General features: G+C 39.9%; 1 protein-coding gene across 1 annotated transcript in view; it reads left to right on the top strand.

Moving 5' to 3' along the window:
- The window catches only part of FSHR (follicle stimulating hormone receptor), an 86,951-nt gene extending 67,726 nt beyond the window's left edge, over positions 1–19,225 (top strand). The window contains exons 5-10 of the mRNA XM_026845328.1: positions 510–581; positions 2,768–2,845; positions 6,206–6,274; positions 6,390–6,464; positions 11,354–11,539; positions 17,521–19,225. Of these exons, the coding sequence (XP_026701129.1) occupies positions 510–581; positions 2,768–2,845; positions 6,206–6,274; positions 6,390–6,464; positions 11,354–11,539; positions 17,521–18,748 (1,708 nt within the window). The 3' untranslated portion in view covers positions 18,749–19,225. The remainder of the gene's footprint in view (positions 1–509; positions 582–2,767; positions 2,846–6,205; positions 6,275–6,389; positions 6,465–11,353; positions 11,540–17,520) is intronic.
- Positions 19,226–19,900: the final 675 nt, after the last annotated feature.

Here is a 19,900-nt window from a genome sequence, read left to right as displayed (position 1 = left end):
ACTGAAAAATTTCCATGTGTTCAGTTCCTTGCTATTGGATGTATTGGGGAATAAAGCATCCTAATTCTCTCTTACTTTCATGAAATAATGTTATTTCCAGTGAAATCAATGTATCCTCTATTGAGCAGAAGGTTAAAATTGTGGTGAGTTGATACTTTTGTCTTAAAAGAGCTACTATGAAAATAATTACCCTGTGACAGTGCAGCTGATTTCTTAGAATATGGTTGCGGAATTAATATTGACAGTTTCCTGAAATCATCAGGAGGTACCATGTAATTATCCAAGGCAGGGTTTCTCCTCTGGCTTCAGCGGGGCAGAATTCAGATTGTGCTTTGGAGAAAAAGCATTTTACATTACAATGTCAAGTTTCCTATGAGCAAACCCCCTGTGTGTGGCTAAACTGTGCCTTTTGTTGCTGCCATTTTAAGCCCAATGTTTTTTCTTCTTTATTAATTATTGCTGCGTCCTGGGACAGAGTCAATAATCTTCATCTGCTCTCTCCTCTTTAGGTTAATATCAAACACTGGCCTTCGGTTTTTACCTGCCGTCCATAAGGTGCACTCCTTCCAGAAAGTTTTACTGTAAGTTTTAATGTCTGCTTTTCACATTTTAAAAGTTCCCTTTGAATGTTATCCTGCTCCAGCAAAACCTTTCAAGACATGATTCCTCTTGTGTTTGCATATTAGCTTCCTGGTAGCGTTTTGGGTTGTAATTTTGTAGACTTTGATGATAATGTAGCCCCAAAGGTCTCAGTTCTCTCTAGGTCTCCTTTCTACAAAGCATTATAACTTGCACTTTACAGACCACTCTTCCTTTAACTATGCTATGAGTGTGTGGCTGGATGGCCCAGAGGACGGATAGCAGCCTTTTACTCCACTTTCATCAGCTGAAATACAAACCAGGATGGTGGCAGTGGAAATTTGTTGCCACCTGGTGACAATTCTCTGGCCTGCATGGGAAGAGTTTCTGATCTCAGAGCTGTTTTCTGTGAAGAGGTGTACACATCACAAAAGTAAAAAAAAAAAAAAAAAAACAACCCACAGGATGCTCATTTTTTCACTGGCATTAAAACATTCCAGAGGATAAAATTTTTTTTCTATGGAAAAATCCAGTCCTAACTGGGAAAAAATATTTCTGTAAAATTTTGTGTGAAAGCAGGTGTTTTTTCTGTAAAAGCACCTTTATTTCTGAAAAAAAAAAAAAAAAGAAAAAAAAAGCACGTATCAGAAAAGGTTTGATTTTTTTTCATTGAAAAAGCTCTTGACATAAATTTTTCAATGAGTTCTTTGTATAATTGAAAACAGAAAATAAGCAACTGTTTCTTCCCTTCGCTTGGACAAGATATATTGCTAATGCACAGGCAAAGTTCTACATGTGCAAATCTTTGATCAGAAGATTTCAAGCCGCAGAAATATTAATCCTGCAATTGTCTTAGTAATATCCATTAATATAAATAAAAATGCATAGAAAACATGGAAGGGGATATCTGAATATATACATATATAAGAAATAAATTTCTGTAATGCACTTGACATATGTAATTCAGAGAACTACACTTCAGGGCTCCCTGAAACCATCAAGCAAATGCAACAGATACAAAGCTTCCTGTATACCTTTATGTTTATCATCAGTCTTAACTAGACTTGAATTATTCTGTCCTGCTGAGCAAGAGTTAATTTTTTTCAGGTGAAACTCCTCACTTTCCTGTAAGAATAAGTGGGACTTGATCATTCTTGAGTCCCAAACTGGACCTTGGTTCAAACCCTGCCCCCATGAGGACAATAGGGAACTTCCCATTGGCTTCAGTCGTGCCAATATTAAGTCCCAAAGATAGGTCTTGGGGGGTTATTAATGTTTATAAAAGGCTCATGCAGATCCTTAGCAGAGGGATACACTTCACTTGCATGGGTGTGTTCCTATCTCTGTTCACCTCTGTGTGTTCCCTCCCTGTTCCTATCTCTGCTCACCTCCGATTGCAGAATGAGGCCTCTGTGTGTCATTTAATGCAGAATTGTGGCCAGATTCAACGATCGGCGTGGGATAATTTTGGAACCCCACTTAATTTCAAACTTTGCAGATAATTAATTTAATTCCATGCTTTCCAACAGAAACAGCATGAAAACAACCATATCCGCAGTCTAAATTATGAGTAATGCTATTTAACTTCTTTGAGGTCTATTTTGAGCAAGCAACAGAACATATATCCTCTTTTCGTAGCAGTCAAAACTGCTGAAAGACTGAAATGCCTACTTGTCAGTTCAACAAACTGCATTGACAGGAGTCCCGCATCTTAAGTTCTTAAGCACACACAAAGCTTATAAGCAACCCTGTTGACATCTGCAGGGGAATAATTCTTAGGCTGGTAGGTACCCTGCTGAATCAGGCCAAAAAGGCTAATGGCTTTTCCTTCTTCTGGTTGGAGGCTGAGAGAAGGGGTGGCCTCGCAGCCCCTCAGCTTGCATTTTCTGGGTAGTATGTTTGCTGGAGTAACTATTTCATCCACCTCAGGGTTATGAGACCTGAGCTTTTATGCATTTTAATGACTTCAGACTATCTGTGAGGAAAGTATAGGGGTGTTGGAAATGTTTTGCTCCAGCCTCTTTGTGCTCTGCAGAAAAAATATCTTAAAAAGTTAAGTTGTTACCTTCTGCCTATAATACTTCCTCACATTGAATATAAGGAAAAACTTTGTGTTGGTAATAGCATATCATATTGAAGGGCTCACAGAGGTAAAAAGGTGTAGTTTCTGTTGCATTTTATTTTTCAGAGATATTCAAGACAATATCAACATACGCACAATTGAAAGAAACTCATTTATGGGCCTGAGTTCTGAGAGTGTGATTCTGTGAGTAAGACATAGTACATTTATTATTCTCCTTGTTAGTTCATTTCTTTTCCAGAACAGGGCCAATGAAATCAGGGGATAGACACTATTTCATATGCTTTCAAATTCCTGTATTCTGTTTCTGCCATGAAAAATGAATGCGTCTGTGGCTTTCTGTTGTATTCTACTCCTGTTCTTTACTTTAGAAGCACAACGTAAAGTAAATTTAGTAATTACTGATGCCAAGGTTAAACATATTCCACCTACAACAACCGTTCCATGTGATATAAATTGTGTTCAGAAAGGATGGCATGACTCATAAATATTTACATTCAGACACATCATTCAAAGACGTTTATTACTTGGGCAAAATATATGTAGATGTTGTGGAAATGTGGCATATTTCTACACAATGTTAATGCATTGATACAGGCCAGTTCAAAATGCAGTTTCAAGCTGCATGGTTAGATGAATCTACATTTGGCTTGAACAGTCATGTATTTTAATGCACTATCTGACTTCTTTGATCCTTTCTGTTGGTATATCAAAATGTACTGTTTGCTTGCTAACAAGCTGCCTTCATTTCACCTAGCCAGTGGCCAGACTGGAAAAATGGGTGTGCGCAATTTACCTCGCATACTGAAATAGGCAAGTGAGTTCGGACTGACTGATTTGGCTCACACTGATTTGGGTGGGAGCAAGGTCAAAAGAGAGGCCAGTAAACAAGTCTCATGGCTGTTACGTCTCATGTTCCACATCAGTTATGCACAACCTCTGTCTGGTCAAATTCCCTGAAGTTTTAAAGGCACGCACAGTTTTCTCAGATATAGATTTGAGTAATGGTACCCCAAACGCACTGGATTATCTTTTCTTCTGTGATGCTAATATTTGCCACACAGGTGGGACTTTGTCTTTTCAGAGCACTGCACAAGTACTGTATTTGTTGCCATAATACCACTATGGGGTGAGGTAAATATCCCAGATTTTTACTGTGATTTGACCTCTCTGTCCACTAAAGCTGCACGAAATTGGCTTCCTCTCTCCCCAGGACGTCTCATCACTTATAATATTACTGTCTGCGTACTGAAGAACAGTCCTCTCTGAGGACTTGAGGCTGCTGGTTAGCTAGTAAAATCGGCGTTGGGGGGATCATGTCCTCTTCCAGCCGCTTTGCCCTGCCTCCTGCAACAGGCCCCTTGCCATGGTCTCCCCGTGCCCACCACTGTGTGCAGGAGCAGCAAGAGCTGTGCAAGCAGACCTGGCCACCACCTGCCGCGTCAGACAATGTCCTGACTTTTCTCCCTTGGGACAGAAGCTCTGTGTGTGCTCTTTGAGTCCCTGATTAGGCTTTCCTTGTGCTGTGATGAATTTACCTCATTTTAGGCCCAAATTTGCTGGTTTTCTATACAAAACTGAAGTCACACATGCAATAGAAAGTTACTTTTCCAGCAACATCATTTGTGAAACCAGGCATGTCACGATGACATTAAAGAAAAACAGGACCCATTGAACTCCCACACTCTAAGGAGACACAATTTTAGTCAAACCAGTAACTTGAATTGCATCTGATCTTACACGTGGGATCAGCACAGACTGGAACTGTGGATACATTTGTTTAAAAAGTGCTAGAAATCTGTGGAAGAAATTCACCTTGCTTCCAGGTCTGTATGCCACTTAGAGTCTAAGATACAGTTTTCCTGCCCTGAAATAGGGTGTAAATAGCACCTCAGGGGCAGTGGCCTCTTTCACTGCTTGAATTTCAAAGTGTGTTTTAAAAATACTGATATAGCCATGAAATGGTGAGTAAAAGCCCATATGTTCAAGCTCTAGGTCTCTGCCTCCCTTGTCACTTGTGGCTAACGTAAGAGTTAGTAGAGTCAGTAAGGATCCTGGTTGAAGTGAGGGGAGAATTCGTCTCAACAGAAAGTTGTCTATATGTAGGGTAATGAGGTCTTGAGCTTTAGGTAATTTTTTTTTCTCTAATCAGATGCAATTAGCCAGGTGACAGGAGTGTATAGTCCACACTGTACAGCAACAGTGAGTCTGATATTACGACCTTAGTATCTCATTGAGCTAGCATCATGTTCAGTGAGAGAATGCTGTTAAGTGCTAATGCTGTGATTAAAAGCATATATATCAGCCTGGCAGCTACGAATGGGTAAGATCAATGTAATATAATAAATGTTTTAAATGCTGTAAGCAGGGACATGTTTCTTCTCTGTGCCTGCTCACTCATGTCTAATAGTGCTTGCAAGTGAAGGGGACGGTGACGATTCTCCCGATCTGACCTGACAGACATTATAGACACAGAGCTATGTACATCTGCCTGCCGGTGGTCAAAAGGGTAATCCTTTCAGCCAGACCCATGACTGATTTTCATGCCGACCTTAACTCACCACCTCAGACCTTAGATAAGTGGGTCACTCACGCGCTCAGCTTTCAGTGTGAATTAGAAACAAAATGTCCAGGTTTGCTGACAGTTTAATTAAATCAGGCCATTTTTGCCATCAATCAAACCTGTCATTGCCTGTTAGAGAGGGGGTGAATTGCAGAGTGACGTTTAAAGCAAGATGAAAGATTGCACCGTAAAGATGATAAATATAACTGACCCAAATGTAAATTTTTAAGAGCATGAAGGGAAGAGAGAGAAGGACGTTAAATGTTAATTAGTTAATGCACTACAGTAAAAACTTGGCAGAAGGCCCAGGACGATTCCCAGGTTCACTACCTGTGTCTCCACTGGGGGAAAGGAGCCCGGGAAGGTGGGACTGCACCAGCAGAGCAGATAGGGAGAGTAATTTGTCAAGGCAGCAGATGTAGGAGGAATCAGCTGTTTCCTGGCCAGTTTAGCACCACCACCATCCCCCTGCTGCCCTCCTGCCAGCCCAGTGATGATCAGCCTCCCTCCTCCGCCTGCTCAGCTGAGCATACGAGATCACCACAGGCAGTGGTCTTTTTTTTATAATTACTGGCAAAGGTTAAGCTGTGGCCCAGTGTTTCAAAAGCATCTTCAAAAAAACAAAACTAAGCGGCACCAATAGCACCAGCAGAAATGATCCTGGTCTCACACTTCCAGGGATTAACCTGGAACAGCATCCCTGACTCCGCTGCAGCCTTGCCAGCATCTGCATCAGCCCTGCCCTTGCTTCAAAAAATTCCTCTAGCTATCATCTCTGACAGTAGCATTTATCTGTCCTATTCATGTCTCCAAAGCCTTCCTGCAACTACTGGGATCTTACCAGCTAGTATTCATAGAAATTTCACCATATGAATATCCATTTAGTAATTTTATTTGTTTGAGATCCCTTTCACTGATTTGAATTACATACATTTTAGTTATGAAGCGTAAGAACACAACCCTTTTTTTTTTCTCTATTGCAGATGGCTGAATAAAAATGGGATTCGGGAAATTGAGAATCATGCATTTAATGGAACCTACCTGGACGAGCTGTAACTATTTCTGTTGTTTACTCTTCTGAAAAGCAAACATTAGGAGCTAGTAACTGCTGCAAGCTATTTTTTTAATCTCAGATTGTTTTAGCATAAATATTGTTGTGTTTTTCAGAAATCTAAGTGATAATCACAACCTAGAAAAATTACCAAATGAGGTCTTCGAAGGAGCCAATGGGCCTGTTGTTTTGTAAGTAATATTCAGACATTATTTTTCACATTATTAACTCCTTGGAAAAGAACAGAGAACATACAAATGCCAGCCTGGATTTCAACATCTTAAAAAATCTTGGATATCAAAACTGGAGATGTAGTTCTGAATATTAAAAAAACCTGGAAGCCATAACTGAAATTTCAGTCTAAATCCATGTTTTCACTTTATCCTCAAGTTTTTGGGAATATCTGGATCCATGGTTTTAGATCCAGATCCCTTTCCACAGTTGATTATGCTCTGTAAGAAAGTAGTTCTACTTTGTGGTTTTTTTTTTTCCAGAGAAAAATGCTGTTACTAAAAGTTTGAGCAAAATCAAGAACAAGTGAGTGGGTCCTTGGTGTTTAAATCTGAATTGCTTCCCACTGAAGATCTGCCCCTGCATCTCTGAAGTTTAATTCTGACGATAAAATCCCTACCCTACAGGGATAGGGATTGGGATGTCCCAATCCCTTTAGAGATAAGCACAAAATACATCTCACTCAGTTACAGCAGGACGTCTTTTGTGGGTGATAAGCTGGAAAGTGAGATCTCAGCAGTAGAGAATTCAGCACCAGGATGCTCATGGGTCTCAGTCACAATTTCCTCAAGCCACAGTTTGCCATAAGATCTGAAAATGCCTGTGAGTGTGCACAACTGCTTGTGTTTCTGAGCACAAGCCACAACTCATAAGAGCTGCAACAAAGACATGGGAGTCTTTTTTTCTCACCAATTCATCAGAACCTTTCTCTATTCCTATCTACCCTGGATGTCCAGAGAGGGCTAGGAGTGTCCCAGAAAGGGTGAAAAGGGGTCATTGGAGCTGTTGAAAGATTTTACATAAAGGATAGAGTGGTTAGAAGTCTAAAAAAGAGGGAGAAAAATGTCTGGTTAACCTTGAGTTCAGATCAGAGCTCTTCTGAAGGCCTTTTTTCTATGTTGTGATGGGTAGTGCACTTATGATATAAAGAGACATGGTATGGGTTACTGTCTTCTGCTCCACTTCCATCACTCCCTCAAAGTGTCTTCCTTCTTTGGGAAAGACTGCCAGTGGAGCATCTTTTTAGCAGTAATATAATAGATGTTTTTCTGGAAAAATGTTGTTTCCTGTAACAAAAAGTAAATGCATTTTCTCTGCAATCTGTAGCTGATACTGATATTCTGGAGGTTTAACAAATCGTTTTGGCTGTAGTTCAGATTCATTTGATAGTTCAATTTCTAACACAGAGTTATTTGTGTAAGAAGTTTTCTGTTCCAATACATCCACTATTCTATGGATGGGAAATTACCTTTTTATCCTGATTGAGATCATGAAAGAAAAGCCTTCTTACTCATTCATCACTGTAGTGTACACCAGGAATGTGCTTTCACTTGTGAAAATGATTGACCCATAATCATATCTTTGCTGGGACAAATAGTGTTGTTGAAATCAAATCTGTGTTGTAGACTGCAATGTTTTATTAGAATGATCATGGTGTTTTAACTCTTTGTCTCCCTGAACCAGTGTTCTGCAGTCAATTAACACCAACTTCTGTTTTATAATCCAGCATATTAAAATAATGGGAAAGAAACACAAACACAAATAGTAATGTCAGAAGGCACCAATCTTAGCCTTTGTACAGGCTACAGTTTCAAGAATCAATTCCTCTCTCAGGCTTACAGCTCTGGCTGAATTAGAATATCTCTTTTGAAAGACATCAAGTTTTAAGTTAAAGGATTTCAGCATGAGAGTAGGCAAATAAATGAAATGGCTAATTAATCCCACACCTATATATATTCCTTCTATACAGAAATACACTGTATTTCCAACTTGGAGTTTCATAGCTTCAATTCTCAGCCATATTGTCTCATTCAATCATCTTCTGGTGCTCCCAGAGCTGTAGAGCCTTACACCACCTTTTACTGAAGTCCTTAGGAGTTCTCTGACTGTGTACTGACTTGAATGCAGGGTAAGGTATGGCTGTGATCCATCCTATCCTTGCAATTTGTCTTCAGTGGTAAACCCACGTATGGGGTCCACAGGATAGCTCCAGTAGATCCCCAGCTCAACAGCTGATTCCCTGAAGAACAGCCAGAGGTCAGTTGAGATATAAGCACAGAGAAAGCTGTTCTCACTGATCAGTCTCTAATTTCTCCTTTGTCAGCCATTTCTTGCTATGTCTGTATGGGCATTTCAAAGCTCATCAGTTGGTCAGTATTTTTGCTAATCCAACAGAGACTCCCAGTGGGAAAGAGAAGTGATTGGAAAAGAAGTCAAATTCATTTTGCTGTTCCTGGACTGACTGCTGTCAAGGCTGATGCCTGGCAGCCAGGCAATAATAATACAAGAACATCTACTCCAGTCACCAATGCTTTCTGGTTTTCTGACCGCCACTTTATCATCTTGTTCATCCCGCTTATTTAATTTATCAAGCCTCTACCTAGAAAGCAACGTCCCAAAGAACTACTGCACTGAGGTCTGTGCTTTTTGACTCAGTGGAGTAAGTTACTAAACCACCTGCACAATGTCTGTGTTTTCTGTTCAGGGGCTTGTCAGTGGTGTATTGATAACTATCCCTAACAGACATAGCAACAAACCTTGCAGGAGTATGCAAAGCAATTTTCCTAACTCACTTCTGTTTATGCGCAATAATGAGCATTAAAAAAAAAAAAATTTTCATGGTAAAAAAATTAATATTTATCAAATTATTTAGAGATGTCCAGAGATCCAGTAACATTTTATGTATTTTTAAGTCCGGGTCATATTTCTATTCATATTTACTTGTTATTTCCACCCAGTGTTATAACAGTTTGGACTCAATAAAGATTTTTAGCTAACAAGACAAAGAAAACACTTTCCATGCTCTTGTTCTGAATTATGATCTTTTGTGAAGTTTCACAGGCTCTTAATGATGCCATGAGTGATACTGTCTGTGGGTTTAGGCAGAAAACTGTGGATTAGTTGTTGAGTCACGAGCATATACTCTAGGTGACAGTTTTCATTAGGCAGTATACTAAGGGCAATAGTCAGTCCATGAAACAATCAAGGTTGCTCGTTGCAACTTAATTAACTCTTCAAGTGTCTAAGTCAGAAATCGATAGCCTAAAATTTCCCATCAGCTGCTGCTTTTAGTTCCTGTGAGAAACAGGTCAGGCCCAGATCTATCGCAGGATCACAGCATGGCTTCTCTCAGCCTGATCTGAATTTCAAAGAATATCTGACTCCACTGGTCTATCTTGCCCTCCCAGTAGAAGTCATGGTCACAGGTCAGGGTACCGGAGTGGGGTCTGTGTTTGCTCTTCTGCTGTCACAGTTCATGGTCCAGTTGTTGAAGGTGGTGCATTCCTTCAGAGTCTGGATGCAAAGACTCAGCTGTGGGCACAGCATGGACACAAAGCATCTTTATCCTCCACCAATTTCACTACCTGCTTTATTAGCTGCCTGTGATTTCTTAGACTTCGCCAACCTAAGCTAAAGACCATGAGTTCAAACACAGCCATTTCCTAGTATTAATTTTATTTCTTAGAAGGGAGAACAGAGGTGCAAATGTCCATAAGGTACATAGGAACTGTCTGCACTTTATTACAGGCTGCTAAAACCTGGTCTCCCCCTCACATGGCATCACTCTACTGCATTAATACGATAATAAAAACAATTTGTGCATGTTGGGTAACAGAGATCAAATAACATGTTGTCCTGACATCCTACTGTTACAGATGAATTGGGAACTGTACCTTGGAGGGGGCACAGAGAAAAACTACAAATATTGTCAGTCCCATTCCTTGATTAGGGAGGTTGATCATCAGAGAATAAAGAGCAGAGTGGCCTCAGCAAACACTGCATCCTGGACCAGTCTCAGGCCCTAAGAGCACAGGGGCTAAGGGAGGACAGGGTGATCTTGTGCAGTTCATTTTTACTGTTGCTCTTAAGAGAAAGGAGTATACTCTCCTACTGTCATGAGCTAAGAGACACAGTTTATGCCCTAGTGAAGGAAATGTGGGAACATTTTGCCTCAGCTGTTACACCCTGGAGCCATGGGGATGGGATACCAAGTATGTCTTAGCCTGGAGATGGAGCACCCTTGGTACTTTTCTCCTTTCACCACCTTCATGGCACAAGTCAAGATTTAGTGTTTGCACGGTGTGATTCCTTTTAAAAGCTCTCCTAATGCTCCCTTTAATCCATTTGTATCTGTTGCTTCCATTGCTGCTGTTGATAGCCTGTCCCACACATTAATTGCCTTCCACATAAATACATCTCTCCTAACTCCTGCAATCTTCCCCCTTTCTTTGCTTCAGTCTGTTCTCTCTTTGTTTTTTAAACCTCTGGAAATGTTTTGTTATTTTTGTTCCTCACAGCTTGAACCATGTCACCCCTGTCTCTCTTTAATCTCTTTTTCCTCCCAATGAGTACAAAAATCGGTATCCTCAACCTCTCACATCTGTACCCCCGTGTGAGCTTCTCTCTTTGTGTTTATTGCCTTTTCCACAGCAGCCTTTCCACGAGGTGATGTTCATGTAGCAAACTTCTGCTGTGATTTCATCAGCCTTTTTTATCCTGTGACAATATTTTGGGATGACTGTTGCATTTACTGGTTATTTTCTAAACCCAGTATCATATAGCACTAATGGTTTATGTCCCTGCTAATTCTTACACAGAGAGTTATGGATTTTTTTCTTCTTTCTCAGACCAGACTAACATCACTTGATTGTTGTTTACAATGGATATTAGTTCATGTTTCTTAGAGAAACACATAATTTATCCCTGGTTCCTCTTTTCAGTGTAGATTTTCAGCTGATATCTTTTCAGTCACTACCCTGAAAATTAGTAGGACAGTCTGAAACACATACCCACAGTCAAGTAGACATGAATTTGTTTTTTACTGAGATTTTCATATGTTTTCTTAAAGGGATATTTCAAGGACGAGAATCAGTTACCTGCCAAATCATGGATTAGAACTCATTAAGAAGCTAAGAGCAAGGTCTACATACAATTTAAAAAAACTTCCTGATTTAAGCAAATTTAGATCTTTGATTGAGGCAAACTTCACCTATCCTAGCCATTGCTGTGCATTTGCAAACTGGAAAAGAAAAAAGTAAGTGATTTCCTTTGCTTTTCTTTTTGGTGCTTCTCAGTGGTTGATAGTGAATTAAATAAACTTCCTCAAATTCTGGATTGAAAAGGTCTCTTCAGTGCAGGTAAGTAAATGTATAGAAATAAATAAATATAAAACGCATACAACTTTATGCATGCTACACAGTACACTGCCTCTCCATTACAGGGGAGTAATAAATTTTGATAGCTGTGTTAGCGTCAGCATTTTCCCCAGCTGCAGCTCTAGCCCCCACCTGTCATAGGTCCATCTTTTGCTGGGACCTCCTGTCCTGGATCAGCCTGGAGCCACACTGAAGACATTTAACGGGAAAAGTTTGATAACTTTTCAGGTGGCAGCTGGAGGCAAAGCTGTGTTTGCAGAGAAGCTGGTCAATACTTGGCCATCAATTCAGGAGGGTAACAGGACCACAGTGATCTTAAACTCCTCTCAGAAAGCCACACTGATGTTAGAACGCTGTCTAGTGAAGCACCACAGATATGCTTCCAAGTCTATATACAGGTTTTTGGACATGATTTCTGAAACGGTTAACCTAGAGCAGACCCCTTTTACCCAAATCAACACAGGGGGGTGGGAGGCTGTGGTGTCTTTAGCAAGGACAAAGTCATTGTCTATGCTTGTGTTCATTTTCTATTAGTAAGTTGCAGTGAGACTTCAGTGAATCTCACTGAGTATTTTTGGCTGCTCAGATAGACTTTAAATGTACACATTAACTAGCTAATGAGCCTCCTGAATTTTTGCCACTGGGAAACATGAGAAACTGGTACCCACAGAAACCCCTGTTGTTGTTCAAAGTTCTTCCTTTACTGGATGTCCTCAAAGACTTGGAATTTGCCATGACAGAAAACAAATTGTGGATCATTGTTATAATTCGAGACATTGTCTTCAGAAGTTGCCTAAAACTTCAAAGAAAAGTAAAACCATGCAGAGAAAGCAATAAACTTTTAGCATTGTATTGTCACCAGGCAATGAAAGATAACTGATCTTGCTTGTGCTGATAGCTAATAAGTATCACCTACATGCGTTTGCAAAACTGTCTGTGTAAAGAGTGCAAGTCTGATGGTAGAGACTTCAGTGATAAGGGATGTATCTAACAGAATCCATTCCCCATTGTCCATTTTTGATCCAAAATGCTAAACTTTTTGATAGGACAGTTTATCAACAGAGAACAGACACTTTAACATACTTATACAGGCTCATGCAGACACAGTGTTTGATAGCTTGCTAAGTAGAAATGGGATGGGTGCAGTCCTTCCAGCACAGGTGACAAAGTGGTATTTGCCAATGAGTCCAGTGGAGGTATGTTTAGTCCTAAATCTGTAAAGGGACTTTGATATCACTATGACTAATATTTTTTAAGGTACTCGGCTTCCAGGCTGCTTGGGCCAAATCAGCACCCAAATCCTAGAATCCACCACTTAAATTAGGCAACCGGACTTCTTAAAAACAGAGGGTTACTGTTGAAGGAAATGGCCCTGACCTTGTTGTAAGCTCTCAGTACCTAGTCCCCTCTCTTGGGCTTTAAATAACTTCCATGTCATGCTAGCCCCAGGGAATTGAAACCCACAGGACTCACTTCCCCCTCAGTATAGCCCCACTTTTGGAAGCCTCTGCTCTGACGGGTAAGAAGCTGAGAATATAGGCAGCCCTTCCTGACAGCCTGGGCAAGTGTAATTTTGGAAAGAAATGCCGATGAACTGTGCAGATCTCATGTAACCCAAGTGAAGTTGGCCAGCGAGCTGGGCTGGAGCACCACACAGCAGTGGGACTACTTCTGGAGCAACTCTGGTCCCAACTTCACAGTCCCCTATAGTATCAGGTGTGATGCAACAGTAAGAAATAGTATGCAAGTTGGAAATGCGCTCCTTTACAATATATGATACATGATTACTTGAATGTTTATGCGAACTGTATCACCCTGATCAACAGAACAAAGTTGAATGTATTTATATATGCCTTTAATAGTTACCAGATGTAACTTTTACAAAATATTAAGCATAAATGCAAATCTATTAGAACTAATTATTTAGATCAACCCTTCTTGTTAACTGCTTTAAAACAAAATTTAAAATGGTAATTTCTTTGATACAGTCATGTCTCGTACTGAAATTGGTGGGACACTGATATCTTCTCTCCAGCTTAAAGAGAGAAAATGGATGTTTTTTAGTTCAGTTTGAATACCAAAGGTATTACCATACACTTCAGTAAAGATTGGTCACACATACAATAGCTACACCTGCTTTCATTTCAAAGCAGTTTTCTTATCTTTCACAAGCTTCACTGTGCATTAAAGACTGCTCAGGTTGTTTAAGAGTTATTAATAGTTTGCAGTGCTTGATCACACAATGTATTATTTCTTTGGTGAGAGCTGTGCTTGGCTCAGTGCAGTGGACATTACTTGTGGTGGTGAGAATTGTGACGTAACCTGACTTGCCATGCACCTTCACAGGAGACGGTCGTTCTCCCATGGCTGTTTATGTCTCAGGATACTTCCAGGTAGTCCAGGGAGGATAAAAAGGATGCCTTGTCACCCTCAAAAGGATCACAGCAGCAGTTGGTGTTCATGTGGGAAATCTGGGAAGGCATTAAGACAAGGATGTGTGGCCCCTTTCTAACTGCCCCATTTATGTTAGATTTCCCCTCTTTGAGACTTTTTCAGCACTCAAGAACCTTAGATAAAATAAGTTGCCATAGTGGATCATGTTCAATCACCTCTCTCAAATCAATCTGCACAGACAAACAGACCTGTTATGATAATGGAAACCTGTTACAGAGACAGTGCCTTCTAAATTTTGGAGGATGCTTCATAAAGCACAACTTCACCAGGCTGAAACACAAATTAAAACAGAGACAATTTTGATGCGCTTTTTTTCCCTCTCCACTAAGGATTATAAAATAAATATTGCTCTGTGAAATATTGTGATGCTGGACTAACAGAAGGTAAACTGCTTCCTTGAACAAGCCCAGTTCAGTCTGTTGAACTCCTCTCACGTTTTTCTGTGACTGGAAAATAATATCCTTGAAAAAGGATAGGGCAGAGGCTGAATGTTCAAACCCTCAACTTGACATAGACCATTATGAACTTCAGCAAGCTTTCGGCTGTCTTTGCCATAAAGATCACCTTCTGCCTAAAAGAATGACATTGATATGACTCTGTCCTTACACTTCATCATTATTCTTTGGAGAAGCTGTCACTTGAAATCCTACTTTTTTAAAAAATGTGGCAGAATCAGGAGTCGTGTTTGGGCTTCATCTCATGAGAACATAATATCAGTTGCTCACAACTCACCTGATGTCACTTTTCAGTGAGGATGGTTGGTTTGAGATAGGGCTTAATACAGAACCTAGGTGGGGACTATTTATTCTGCTGAGCATGTTTCTCAGCACACAAGATCCTGCTGTCACCAGTTCCAGACAAAATGCATAAAATAACCACTTGTACAAACGTAGTCATTTTTGTTTATTTTTGTCAGAGCACTCTGCCAATTTTAATGTTATTCTTTAACTTGTCCTTTCTCTAGTTTATTTTTCAGGGGGTTTACTTGAGAAAAGCAACGTTAAACAGTAACAGAAGGTTACAAAGGCTCTGAATAAATGAACTGTGTTAGATACCTACCATTTCAAAAGGAAGCAAGGGCACATCCCTTCCCAAAAAATGTTTTAACTTGTTGCTCTGAATGAACTGCACAGCCCAAGGGGAAAACATCCCAGGGAAAAAAACGAACAAACAAAAAAAAACAAAACAAAACAAAACAAAAAACCACCACAAAACAGTTAGCAGTCAGTACAACAGGTTGGCTCTTCTTCCCTTGGGAGTCTGCAACTGCCCATCTTATCTGGTCACTGTACAGGTAACAACCAGTCAGAAGACTCCTTGCCATCCATCCTTGGAGCAAACACAGCAGCTAACTCCGTGGGATACTGGTTTTATTTGGGACCACTGGCTGTAAAATAATTCAAGAATTAATAAATTGTACATGTTCAAATGTTTAATTGGCCTTACATAGCAGTCTTATCAGGGGATAAATTTAGCTGCAGGCAGTACATCCATAACTTGGGAAAAGGTTTATTTTTAACTCATGGCTGAGAAATTATTGGATAAAAACATTTCCTTCAGTTCATTTATGAAGGACCACCAATTGCAGTAGCTTTCAGTGCCCCCATGTGCCTGGTGCACTCAGAACTGAGGGACTTTCTCTCCTGTTATTGCTCCTTGGAAGCACATATTCCCTTTCAGCTAGAGAACTGTTGATATATTGATCAATATGCTGGACCCCTCACTCATCCTTATGCGAGCAGAACACAGGGGAGCAAAATGTAATGCCTTGTTATTGCTATTGTGGCCTTCATAGTGCATATTTGACCTCACAGAAAATCAGTTTTCTTCCTCAGTTGACAAGCAAGATAAAAAATATTGATAATAGTAGAGGATGTTCAGAACCTCATAGGAAATGTCCCTCACCTTCTGGTGCTGGGCCTTCATTAGTTTTCCTTTCTTGCAGACCTTTTAAACTCAATTTTTGGAAAATGTTGTGAGTGCACAAAGTCAAAGGGCAAAATTAGGTTACAAAAAAGAATTCTTCCTTTTAAGCTGCTAGCAATTGTTTAAAAATTTCAACCCCACTTGCCTAGAAAACTGTTCTCTCAACTGCACTGCAGCTCAGGGTAGAAGATAAGCTGGGGTCCTGTCCTAGTAATTATACACCCAAATTTCTATCTGGGCTGTAGATGAAAGTAAGCAGAGCTGAACTGTGTTGGTTTTGCAACAAATTGTCAGCTGGTTTATTCCCTCTCAGTTTAGGTCTGGATCCATTTTATGCAAAGGTATGGATGCAAGTTTCTGGGACAGCAAACTTCAAAGGTGGCCTAGGAGAAGCAGTTGTCTGAGCCTTTATTTCCTGTTCTTTAAAGACACTTTTTCTTGACTCTTTTCCCTCATTTACCTTTGTTACTGAAAATTCTCAAAATGTTTAAAAAAGACTTTTTGACAGAAACAAAAGCAACTATTGTTTCCGTACAAATGTTGGTTTGGCTTGGTGTGGTGTGGTAAAGTTTGGTTTGAAATGGTATGGTATGGTATGGTATGGTATGGTATGGTATGGTATGGTATGGTGGTATGGTATGGTATGGTATGGTATGGTATGGTATGGTATGGTATGGTATGGTATGGTATGGTATGGTATGGTATGGTATGGTATGGTTTGGTTCAGCATGGCTTGGCTTGAATTCACTTGGTTTCTAATCCATTTTCTTTGAAACACATGTTTTAAGCAAAACATTCTACCATGTCTTATGTTTGTATCTGTGTTGGCATCTGGCTTCTGGAGATTATCTGGAAGCCTATATGATTTATGCTATTTATCTGGGGTATTGGCCAGTTATCAATATGATATGTGATACTTAAAATGTATGGCACAAACTGGAGCTTTTCTGTGCCCTGACAGAGTTACAAGATTGAATATGGCACACTGACTGTCAAAAACTTTAGGAAAAAAAAAAATTTGATAGCAATACTAAATAGTAGCATTATTGTGATTATACAGACTCGTTATCGGCACAGCTGAATTGACTCATTCTTAAAAGTTCAGTCTTACATCAGAATTCATCAACGTGTATTTCCCCCATGCAAGACTCAGCTTATCAATGACAGGTTATGTGAGAAATTCAGTTGAAATAAGGGAGGCTTCTCTCAGAATGCGTTATCCAGGTGGATAGTTAGTAAGGCAAGCATTAACCTTTCCTTTCCCTTACATGTTATGATGTTTCCAAATAATTTACACTTTCATCTACTATTTTACAAATAGGGATCAGACAAACTATTAATTTCAAGCTCCAGGGTAGTCTATATAGTCAGCTAACCAGAAAAACTGAGCTGTTAATGGAAACTGGATGATTACATGTTTGTTGCATGCCTTGTATGCTGCGTCTCTTAGTTTCCAACTCTACTCTTTTTACAATTTCAGCACTGAATTACACCCAATATGTAGCATATCTCAGGTCAAGCAAAACCTTGATGAGCAGCCTGGCGATAAGATACAGAGACGATCTGCAGCTGACGACTATATTTCTAACTACGGCATAGGATTTGACCCAGCAGAGAATGAATTTGACTATGGTTTATGCAATGAAGTACTTAATGTAGCTTGCTCACCTAAACCTGATGCTTTCAATCCATGTGAAGATATCATGGGATACAACATTCTGAGAGTCCTGATATGGTTTATCAACATTTTGGCTATCACTGGGAACATTGTTGTCCTCGTTATTTTGATAAGCAGTCAGTACAAACTCACCGTACCTCGCTTTCTAATGTGCAATCTTGCATTTGCAGACCTCTGCATAGGTATCTATTTGTTGTTTATTGCTTCTGTAGATATCCAGACCAAAAGCCAGTACTACAACTACGCCATAGACTGGCAAACTGGGGCAGGATGCAATGCTGCGGGATTTTTTACGGTGTTTGCAAGTGAACTCTCAGTCTACACACTGACTGTGATAACTCTGGAAAGGTGGCACACCATCACCTATGCCATGCAACTGGACCGCAAGGTTCGCTTACGTCACGCTGTGATTATAATGATTTTTGGCTGGATGTTTGCTTTCACAGTGGCACTTCTTCCCATATTTGGAGTCAGCAGCTACATGAAGGTTAGCATCTGTTTGCCCATGGATATCGAAACACCATTTTCTCAGGCTTACGTTATATTTCTTTTAGTGTTGAATGTACTTGCATTTATGATTATATGTGCCTGCTACATCTGCATCTACTTTACTGTGAGAAACCCTAACGTCATCTCTTCAAACAGTGACACCAAGATTGCCAAGCGCATGGCCATACTGATCTTCACAGACTTCCTCTGCATGGCACCAATATCTTTTTTTGCAATATCAGCCTCACTCAAGGTTCCCCTCATCACAGTGTCCAAATCCAAGATCCTTCTGGTTTTGTTTTATCCCATCAATTCCTGTGCTAACCCTTTCCTCTATGCCATTTTCACAAAGACTTTCCGCAGGGATTTCTTCATTCTGTTGAGTAAATTTGGTTGTTGTGAAATACAAGCCCAGATTTACAGAACAGAGACCTCCTCATCTGCTCATAATTTCCACACAAGAAATGGCCATTGCCCTCCCACATCAAAAAACAGTGATGGGACTATTTATTCATTGGTTCCTCTGAATCATTTGAACTGAAATGCTTGCATGAATTTGTGTCTGAGGCAGTGTGATAATCGCTTTCAACTGTGAATTTGAAAAATGACTTCAGCATAGCATGTAAACTTATTTTTTACAAGAAAAAAATGTATATCCGCTTTACTACTTTAGTTCAATGAACAGCCAACAGAGATGACACATCATCTTCATCAGTTCTTGAAGAACAAAGAAAAAAACCTCAATATGTGCCAAAGTATTCGTGTAGAAATGTCTCAAGAAATAAATGAGATGATAAACTGGTATCTCCAACCATACAGGCAGAGATTCTCTTCGTTCTAAGAAGATGTTAGCTGCTCATTGAGAACTAAATAGTGGTTATATATGTTTAAAAAAAAATTCTACGTAGAATTGATTTTTTTGCCTCTGAAGCATGTTATAACAATGACAGATAATTAGCTCTTTTCATTAATCATATTTCCTGCGGTTACAGGAGACAGAAGGCCAATTTAAAGCCCTCCTTGAGCACAGACTTACTAGGAATGAGAATATCTTGTGTTGTTTCCATTTCTGCTGACTACAGCAGACGGGCAGGATGCATCTCTAGCTGTGCTGATGCTTGCCGTTCCATACTTCATGGACCTGCCTTACTCTGCACAAAAGTGTCACTATGGGTAGGATTTGTGTTGATCTAGATTGGCAGGTTCAGAGAAACAGATTTCATCTGAGTTTGGATGAAGGAGCTTAGTTCGGTTTGGGGTTTGTTTTCAAGGTGAGAAAGAGCAAGAATGACAGCAGGAGAAACCCTTCATAAGGGGATGTTTTCTCAACTTGGTCTCACAAAGTAGGGTTGAAATAATTTTTTTGCAGTTGGGCCCTTTGGGTATGGCAAGATGGGCCGATGGGCTGCTCTAACACTATACCTGATGGTGTATTATACTGTCTGGGCTATGTAAAGGATGATGGATACAGATAATGGCTTTTGAAAACCTGAACAGAAATTTTTGTGAAATCCTAAAAGCTCTTTTTCCCCTTCCCTTCTAAAAGAAAGTCCTTCATGTGCACATTATCAAATGATGGTCCAGAGTGAAAGACCTGAAAGAAACCATACGCTGCATATGCTGAAATAACAAAAAAACTCTTCAAGATTTCCTGGTTTTACAAGGTTTTTGAATAACATCTCAGTGAACATAC

This window comes from Athene cunicularia (assembly GCF_003259725.1).
Source record: "Athene cunicularia isolate RWA chromosome 3 unlocalized genomic scaffold, athCun1 chr3_part1, whole genome shotgun sequence".
Taxonomy (NCBI): Eukaryota; Metazoa; Chordata; class Aves; order Strigiformes; family Strigidae; genus Athene; species Athene cunicularia.
This window is presented reverse-complemented; position numbering and strand designations above follow the sequence as displayed.